The sequence below is a fragment of the Tauraco erythrolophus genome, chromosome Z, assembly GCF_009769465.1.
Source record: "Tauraco erythrolophus isolate bTauEry1 chromosome Z, bTauEry1.pri, whole genome shotgun sequence".
NCBI classification, from domain to species: Eukaryota; Metazoa; Chordata; class Aves; order Musophagiformes; family Musophagidae; genus Tauraco; species Tauraco erythrolophus.
Genome location: NC_141496.1, coordinates 84448859 through 84458602, shown reverse-complemented (window position 1 = coordinate 84458602; position 9744 = coordinate 84448859). Strand labels below are relative to the sequence as shown.

Sequence of the window (9744 nt, the reverse complement as noted above, 5' to 3'; positions counted from 1 at the left end):
TATCTTCTGGTAGCTCTGACAGCTGAAGGTGTTCAGCCCATCAGGGCCTCAGAGTTGGTTTCTTAGCAGGAACAGGGATACGTGGGTGGACAAATGTAACCTTTTCCAGAGGTTCAGTCTTTGATCTTTTCTGGAGAAGGTCAAGTGCTACAAAGGCCTTCTCAGTGTTAAATCAGCTAGGATGGCTTAAACTGTCTTTACAGTCGTTTTAATCACTCTAGATTATTGCCTGTTGTGATAGGACAAGGGATAATGGTTTTAAAATAGAGGGAGGTAGATTCAGATTGGATATTAGGAAATAATTTTTTACCATGAGAGTTGTAGAACACTGGAACAGGTTGCCCAGAGAAGTGGTGGATGCTCCATCCCTGGAGACGTTCAAGGCCAGGTTGGATGAGGCCCTGAGCAACCTGACCTAGTTGGAGATATCCCTGTTCCTTGCAGGGGGGGTTGGACTAGATGACCTTTGAAGGTCCCTTCCAGCCCTAACCATTCTATGATTCTATGATTCTGTAGTGGAGCAGATGGGGAGCACTGGTCTGTGCTGTCGACTCTCGCAACACGGAGTGCTGAATTTTTACACAGCAGAGATTAGATTTGTAAAAGAGTCTTTGAACAGAACATATTCTTTCTTATAACCTTTAATGAATTTTTTAAAACATCTTCCTCCCCAGCACATCACTGAGTTCTTTTTTTAGGGTTTTATTTTTGATTTGTCACCACAGCTTCTGTTTACTTTGTCTTTTTTATACCATTAATGCTTGAGCAAGTGGTTGTGCTTTTCTTTAGGGACTTCTGTGGTATTAATAGTGATAGAACTGGTCTGTCAAAGTTCCGAAATAATTAAAATACTGTCTAAAGTAAAACACACTGAAATCTGTCATGTGGTATGTATGTTGCAGGTTTTTTGTCAGCGTTAGAACAAGCAGTTGAGGTTCTGACAGTAGCTCTGCTAAGAGGGAAAAAAAAAGGACAGAAAATAAATCTTATCTATTATTGGTATTGCTTAATACAATAGCTGTTTTCCCTGTTGCTGAATTAGGAGTTTTCACTGACTACTGTCTTTGACAGTGAAAAGGAAGAACTGAGGAGAAAACAAACTATGAAAGTATTGGTTATTGGCCTTGGAGGGTAAGTATTAGCAAATTAAATTTCCTCTACAGCTCAAGACTGCTCTTCCTTTCAGAATGAAGCGATGTCATTTGTATTTATGAATGAATATTTTTGAAAATAGATTGCAAATACAACTTAAAATTGTCTCATTTTATGAAAGGTAACTGCTAAGAAATTGTTCCTATCTCTGTTGGGGATCTCTGGTGCCACCTCTCTCTAATGTCTTTCTTGGCACTGCTAGATTTACTGTCTGAAAGCTGTTGGAACCTGCCAGAAAATTTCTAGATGTAGAGTATTTAATGTGAATAAACTTTTGAGGGTTTTTGGATTGTGTCTTTGTGGTTTATCCTTACTATTTAGAAGTGTGTGTGCGAGCTTGTACCTATGTTTAAAAGATGGATTTTTGTCTTGATGCAGTTTTTACTATGTTTTCTAATTCAGTGTAACAAATGGAGGGAAGACAACACTCGCAGAAAAGCTTAAGAAAATGCTTCCCAACTGTGATATAATCTCTCAAGATGACTTCTTTAAGGTAACAGAATCGATGAAAAGACCTGGTAGATTAAAAATAGGCTTGAGTGTAGATTTTAGTATCATTTCTTCTCTTTTTTTCAGTTCTTCTGTTGATAAACTTTTAAAACTGATGCTGCTCGAAATAATGGTAACTTCATGAGAAAGAGAAATAAAATGAGCACTGGCGTAATTGAACTTTCAGTGGCCAAAACCATTGAGTATACTCAGCAAAAAGAAGTCTACTGTCTTCTTTGATACCCTTTTAAAATACGGAACATTTCTATGCTGGATGCGTTTTTCAAGACACTTTGTGCTACTTAAGTTAGTGATATTGTTGTGTTAACCATACACTCATGCAGCAATAGGTAGTTGTTTGTTTCCCAAACTAAAACAGAAAAATAACTTTTGCATTGATGTCAGCATTGTTTGACAAGGAGGGTGAAGCAGTTCTTATTTCTGATGGAAAGCTCTAATGAGCTTAAGAGGTATGATTTGAAGAATTTGTTGTTCTAGATTAAATAAAGTGTTTGTGTTGTATTTTAATAGTTGTACATGGCAGTTTAATTTTGAAGATAAATTTAGTCAATTGGGACACAAAGGCATATAACCCATATGTTTGTAACTGAAGAGTATGTATCTGTGAAAGTGGTCATAAAAGCAGCCTTGAAAATATTCCGTTTTTTCCCCTCTCTCAGCCAGAGTCTGAAGTAGAAACAGATGAACGTGGATTTAAGCTGTATGACGGTCAGTGACTTTGGTGCATTGCTTTTGAACGTTGTACTGAAACTGTTGTGCTGAGTGTCAACACTTCTTCCCCTCCACTCCCTGCCCCTCTTCGCCTCTGAACAAGGCAGTAAACAAAGGGTTAAGAGCAATCCTTTGCTCAGTTTCTCGTGGCTGATTGAGATAATTAAGAAAACTTGCTTAACTATTAAATAGCTCAAGCCAGTGCTTGACCTTTCCTTTTTTTCTTTTTACTCTTTTCCTCTGTTTCTACAGTTGCACCTGGTGCACTAGCAAACGGTACTGTTCAGTTGAAAGTCTTGGCATGCAGCACTGGCATAAGCTTAATCTCCCTACTTTCTGTGTAATGATGGATTTACTTTTTTCGCTTTGATAATGAATTTGTGAGACATCACTATTGAGTCTCTCTCGTTGTCATATTCCAAATCAGTTAAAACTTGGGTCTGAGCCCGACACCTTTATCTCACGTCAGATCTCACACAGAGACCAAATGTTTTGAAGTTCATGGTTAATGCTGGCTCAACGTGCCAATTTAGTCTTATAAAATTCTAGCTCCAGATTCGCGTTAGGCTATGCTTTGGTTCAGGTCACATAGAATTGTGAACAGTTGATTATTAGCTAATCTCTGTTGATATTTAGTGATCACAAAATGTATTACTCGGGAACATTGGCCAGAACCTTAAATTGATTCTTATCAGCTATGCAGTCTTTGGCTCAGCGTCTAGATTTCATGAAACTGGAATGTGAAACTGGAGGCATAAATTGGACATTCTAGTTCAAATATCTGTGTTGAATGCTGCTCTTAAAAGCACCTCTCAAATGCATTTACTCTTACGTTATCCAAAGGCTGCCTTCTCTCAACGATTCAGTACTTAATATATTCTTATATGTCTACAGAAACAAATGGGTGCTACATCATGCTGTTTTGCATTGTATGCCATCCTCCTTTCAATCCAGTCCATCCATCTCTACCCTCTAAATACCTGAAACCCAATAAAAACCCAAAGCAAAAGTTTTCAAGCGCACCCTCCTTTCACCTGTGTCAGTGAGAATTGACAGAAGGGTAATGGTCTCGGGTAAGTAAGTTTTCACAAGTTTTGTGGAATAGGAGAACAGTCCCTGCAGTTTCAGTTGTCAAGGGAAAGGCTGTGAAGTGAGTTCACACACATTTTGGTGCCACAGAGTTCAGAGAGACCACACTTAACCAAAAATACCCTGAAACTAATGCTTTCCCCAGGATTAGGGTATCATCAGTTGCAAACATGGAACTACTTATATGGGGGAGAGAGAATTTTTCATGCAATCCCGTTCCCTTTCATTTAGACTTGTATGTAGATTATTTGATTCTTACTGATAAATCTAGGAGTACTTAAGAGTTCTTTGGGTTTTTTTTTATTCTCTGTTTTTAAGGTGTGCTTAACTTTCTGTTTTCGTCTAGTACTTGATGCCCTCTATATGGATGAAATGGTGAATAGTATTCGCAATTGGATGAAAAGTCCAGCAAGCTCAGGTGGTGTGACAGAAGAGCCACAGAATACATGTGCCAATCTGAAAAATACAGAAGATGTTTATATTTTGATTGTTGAAGGCTTTCTGTTATACAATTATGAGTAAGCAGTAATATGTAACCTGATACATTAAAAACTTCCCTAAAAAGGAAGAGGGAAATAAATATGTTATTATCTTAGGCCTCTTAATGAACTATGGAATAGAAGATATTTTTTGACCCTTCCTTATGAAGAGTGCAAAAGGAGAAGGAGGTAAGACTATTCAGCTATTTCTCACTGTACCCCCTAACCTGGAGTGGTTCTTTTATACTAGCTTTTCTTCATTGCTTGCCAAATGTAAACTATTAAGATATCTGTCCTCTGTGATTCCCAGGGAAGACTGCATGGGTGTTTAACCAACATTAACAAAGCGTGCAGAGACGCGTGTGTTTGGCAGGGCGCTTCCATTTTAGAGCACAGAGATATTAAAGTGTTCCAAACGCTGGAAAGATAATTTGTTGTCCAGATAAATTACTTCGATTACTGACTGGGTATTGGAGTTAAACCATGTTTAAAACGAGAAGCAGTTAAAAAAATACTAAGCAGTCTTATCCTTGGTCGAATACAGCTACATGATGATTATTGTTAGAGTAACAATGTTCATATTTGGGGTTAGTGCATACTTCTTTTAGTCTGTGTATCGGTTGTGTTGTATATCTGATTTAGATTACTGAGCCAGTGTCTGACTTGCCTCCAAATCTGGAGCAATAATACTGTGTGCTTGGAGCAGTAACTGTGCACGAAGTCAGAATCTGCTGGCTGAGTGGAGAAATCATCTATTCAGCTGGCTTTGGTTGATCCCACTTCCTTGATTTCTCACTAAACTCACCTTTAAAGGACTTTAGTGTCCAGGCTAAAGTGACGAGACAAAACTGCCGGTCATTAAAAACTTGACAAATCTATATACCCAATTAAAAAAAAAATATTTTGGTAACGCTTTCAATACAGCATAATTTATATAGAATACCTTTTTCAATTAAAAAAAAATAATCCTTTAACCTCATCTCAAATGTAATTTGCTTGGTAGAAATAGGTAAGTTAGCAAGAGCCCGTATTGCAGATTATATTAAAACAAAGGAGCCTCCTTTGCTCAAACAGTTATGCAGCCTGCCAGTCTGTTTTTATTTTGGATAGATGCTCTTATTAAACCAGCTGACACTCGGGGGAAAATGTAAAACTTGAATGGGAAAGCAAATATATTTTTGTGTAGCACCAGAGTCTATCAGCCAGCAGATACACCGGAGTACTTCGATGGACACGTGTGGCCTATGTATCTGAAATATAAAAATGAATTGGAAGAGAATGGAAGTAATGTTGGTACGGTATCCTTAATTTTAAACTTATAAAACACTTAAATGTGGCATTTGTGCAGTTTTTGTTGGGTTGTGGTTTGGTTTTTTTTTGTATGGGACAAAGTTTTCTTCAAATATTTTTGTGGCACTTAGGCAGTAAGGTTGGACCTTTTGTTGGTTTATTTTTCAAGTCTATAGAGTTTTGGTTTTTTAAATAATGAAAATTATTAAGTTAAAGGTAGAAATGTTCTGATCACTAAGTCCATTTAACAAGCTAATTTGTGTGTGCATACATGTGTGTGGCTAAATAGGAAGCATCTGAGACAATAGCTGATGCACTGGCAGAATTCTTCAAAACAGAATTAAAATCCTGGTGGTATCCTATACTAAGCTTAAGGTACTTCTTAAGTGCTTTTTGTACACACTACAGTCAGTCTTGCATGGGAAGTGTCAAAGCTGAGCCAGCTGAAGGGGCACTGTCATGAGCTTGTGTGACGTTCACGCTTGTACTGCTCTTGGACTACCTACTTCTGGAGAGGGGGCCGGAGGAAAGAGGAGTCAGGTGGCTGCTTCATCAGCACGAGGACCAGGGCACCGCTTCTCGCTGTGCAGTGAGAGTGGGAACCGCAGTTCCCTTCCTTGACTTGCTCAAACTCTGAAGCCGAGGAAGAACCTGAGGTCTTCCACTGCCTAGGAAACTTTCTGCTGAATTATTCCATTGCTCTACTGTCCTAATGTTATTACCACTACCATTATGGAGACTTTTATACCACAACAATTTGTAAATTAATTCTTAACTAGAATACTTTTTTAACTAGAATACTTTTCATTTATGTTATCTTTTTAACATGTAAAATGAATTTGGGAAGGAAGAGAAGGGAGGTACTATTCTTGTGTATTATTTTTTCATCTCTTCTGACTACACCTGTAGGAATACTGAAAACTTTGCCAATTGCTGTTATGGATAACTGGCGTAGAACTCATGAAAACATTTTCTTTTGTCTTTCTTAGTTTATTTGGATGGAACAAAATCCCAAGAGGAGCTTTTATCCTGTCTGTATACTGATATAATACAGGAATTTAAAAAGTTGAGGGAAGGAAGTAAGTAATTTTACTGAAAATTGAATCTGCTTATCCCATTCCAAGTTAACAAGAAGCTAATTCTTTTATAGGAGAATACTGTAAGGATTATATAGATCTGCATCTCTGCATATATATATATGTATTACAGTCTCTATACATGTTTTCCCTGTCCAAGTCATCTTAAGCTCTAAATTTAAGTTCCTTGAAATTGAATGTTCTGAAATTATAGGTGAATCCACTGTTATCTAATGATAATTTTTTTTTTTTTGAAAAAGGGAGAACAGAAGGAATATGGGGCAAAACATTAATGAAAGCAGACATGTTGATGCTATTACTTTCTAACACACAGTGATGTCATGTGCAAACAGAGAAATGATACTGCAGGTTAAATGTGTACTTTTTATTTTAGATCAGCAGGTCACAGCATGATAATGTAGAAAGCCTGAGTTCCATGTGATATGAATTGAAAACCCCAAGACTGTCATGCTTGGCAAGCCAACGACCTGAGCAGATGTTATGTGTACATCCATAATACTAATTCATACAACACAAGTAGATTTGTAGCAACTAATAACTCTGTAAGTCTCAGCTATTGTTGAATGGTATCCATAGTGCATTATTCTTTAGAATTTCTTCAATCTGTCATGCTTTGGCTAAAGTGTAAATCTGATTGAATGCATACATTTTAACAAATATAAACATATTTTTGTGTACAAACCTAAACTGTAAAGATGCAGTTCTATTGAATTAATAAGCATATTTGGAATGACAGTGATTACCTCTCATATTTTTACGAGCTTGTAATCACTGATAAACATGGTTAGAGGAACAGATGCAGATGCATTGCTAACAAGATTAAGTATGTGTATTGTGCAAAGATTGATTATTGGGATGGCATAGACTATTAGGCAATAAAAGCATGCTTCAGGGACAAGGAAGGAAGAAATAATTCTTGTTAACTTCCATAGCTTGGGTTGAAATTATACTAATTAAAGTGTTCAGAAAGCAAGTATGCTGAATGTATGTTAAAACTTTGTAATAGGATTTATGTATGTATATTTAGATAAATTAGGAAACTGGGAAGTTGAATAATCTTTGGTTGTTGAATAAGTAAAGTATTGACTCTTAAGATTTTCTACACAATCGCTTACGTTTCTGTCAGCCAGAATAAAAATCAAGCTGCAGACATGAAAAGCAAAGGATGGATGATATTATTTGCTATGTGTCAGCTGAACTGATCATGTTGATTGAGATGTAATGCTTTATTTTTAACAGTGTTAAGAGTCCTAAACACATACATAAGAAAAAGATCTTAAATTAGAGCTGTATAAATCTGTGTTTAAGAGAAAGTACTTCTAAGTACTATTTGGTATTATTTTTTTTCAGTACAAATACTTCAAGTTACATTTGCTCAAATGCAGTGATGGACTATCTGACTTTAAACTGTGTTTTTGTTTTTGTCTCCCTTTAGAAGGGGTGCAGCTCTAACAGATTAGCTAATACTTGGATGGTTGTGGTGGGCTGACCTCAGCTAACCACCCGGTGTCCACCAGGCTGCACTCTCACTCCCCCTCTTCAACTGGACAAGAGAAGAAAATAAAACAAAATGCTCACGAGTCACGATAAGGACAGGGAGATCGTTCAGCAATTACTGTCACAGGCAAAAACAGACTTGGCTTGAGGAAATTAATTTAATTTATTGCCAGTTAACACCAGAGTAGAATAACAAGAAATGAGAACAAACCTGAAACTACCTTCCCCCCACCCCTCCCTTCTTCCCAGGCTCAACTTCACTTCTGAACTTTCTGCCTTCTTCCTCTGAGCAGCGCAGGAGGATGGGCAATGGGTGTTGCTATCATTTCATCACACATTGTCTCTGCTGCTCCTTCCTCCTCGCTCTCTTCCCCTGCTTCAGCATGGGGTCCCTCCTACAGGAGACAGTCCTCTATGAACTTCTCCAATGTAAGCCCTTCCCACGGGCTGTGGTTCTTTACAAACTGCTCCAGCATGGGTCCCTTCCACAAGGTACAGTCCTTCAGGAACAGACTGGTTCAGCATCGGTTCCCTGCTGGGACACAGGTCCTGCCCGAAAACCTGATCCAGCATGGGCTCCTCTTTCCACAGAGTCACAGGTCCTGCCAGGAAACTGCTCCAGTGTGGGCTTGCCATGTGGTTGTGGCTTCCTTCAGGGCGTGTTCACCTGCTCCAGTGTGGGGTCCTTCACGGGCTGCAGGGTGGACATCTCCACTGTGGACCTCCATTAGCTGCGGGGGGCAGCCTGCCTCACCACATGTAGCACACAAGAAGATTTTGTTATGGTAACCCAGGACAGTTTGCCTCCCCCATCTGAATATGTAGAGTCTCAAGCACATCTTACTTCTTGTTACAGTCACCTGGGATAGTTCACTTCCCCTGCAGCTGCACACACCCCTGCATGGGCACCAACGTCAAGACCAGATGCAGATCTTGGAATTTGGACAACAGCACCTGCACTGCATCAGTGAGTTCACTAATGAGTGTCACAGAGGTGAGAGATTTAGGTCACTTAAAGAATCACTGTCAAAGATGTTAATGTGATTTTAATATGAATTTATAAAAGTGTGACTTAATAGAGTTTGATGGTAAAGTTCACTTTCTTACTACGCAGAAGGAGTACTCAAAGAAAACTTGAATCAGAAGTAGGTCATTCTCTTCATCAGCTTTGTCAGCTTTGATTACCTAATGGCCTGTCCTGAGAGATGTCCCAACCAGGGGCAAGAAATGAGGGAAAGGATATGGGATAGCAGCCTGCTGCAATCCTGGAGAACTCTAGGGGCCTCTCTTAGAATCAGTACGTATAGGATCACAAGATGATTGACTTTAGTTAGTACTTTGTTCATTGTGGCCATAATTCTCATCAGGTAACCTTGGCAACTTTCAGAGTGGGCTGAAGTCCAGGCAGGAGTGGTCTCGGGAATGTTTCCCAGGCCACAGGAGTTTCAGGTGTGGTTAAGGACTGCCTAATCATCCCAACACACTGTACTTGTGCCTAGAACAAGAAGGTAGTGGACTGTTTTGACTCACTGCTCCAGTAGGTGAGATCAGAAAGTGCCAGATTGTCCCAGCTCGCTGCACTTGTAGTTTAAACAAGAATAATGTTGGCTGGTGTTAACATCACAATATGGCCCAGGGAGGGTTTGCACCACCACAGTGAGAAAAATAGGACATTGCAAATGCACAGTATGTTAATCAGCACAAGTTTAGTTATCCGCCCTGTGGTGTTTTCCCTTGAGCTTCACTCCAGAGCACGGTTCTACTGCATTGGGTTCCCATTTGATCAGTGTCGGTGTCCCAGGGCTCGCACTGTGATAACGCTACACCTTCCAAAAAGCCAAAAGTTTCACTTGCTGAGTGTTGTGCCTCGTCCTTGAGGGATCTGCACCTGCTTTTTTGCTTGTAGCACCATGGTCTTC

General features: G+C 39.0%; 1 protein-coding gene across 2 annotated transcripts; it reads left to right on the top strand.

Moving 5' to 3' along the window:
- Nucleotides 1-1084: 1084 nt before the first annotated feature.
- On the top strand, nt 1085-7194 carry NMRK1 (nicotinamide riboside kinase 1). Of its 2 annotated transcripts, none has more exons than XM_086628988.1 (8): nt 1085-1131; nt 1555-1645; nt 2322-2370; nt 3809-3980; nt 4059-4130; nt 5128-5234; nt 6221-6314; nt 6710-7194. In XM_086628988.1, exons 1-8 carry the CDS (start codon nt 1103-1105, stop codon nt 6747-6749), a joined length of 654 nt encoding a protein of 217 aa, XP_086485114.1. In that variant the 5' UTR covers nt 1085-1102; the 3' UTR covers nt 6750-7194. The 2 variants fall into 2 exon arrangements, with proteins under 2 accessions (XP_086485114.1, XP_009975510.1); XM_009977208.2 differs by having other exon boundaries at nt 1103-1131; nt 6221-6310; nt 6702-6743.
- Nucleotides 7195-9744: the final 2550 nt, after the last annotated feature.

What these genes read in the sequence shown, in the direction of transcription:
- NMRK1 (XM_086628988.1), top strand. Translation starts at nt 1,103, where the DNA reads ATGAAAGTATTGGTTATTGGCCTTGGAGG. An exon ending in TGGATTTAAGCTGTATGACG is followed by an intron (nt 2,371 to 3,808) that starts GTCAGTGACTTT and finishes GTTTTCGTCTAG; the next exon opens with TACTTGATGCCCTCTATATG. An exon ending in AAGTTGAGGGAAGGAAGTAA is followed by an intron (nt 6,315 to 6,709) that starts GTAATTTTACTG and finishes TTAGATCAGCAG; the next exon opens with GTCACAGCATGATAATGTAG.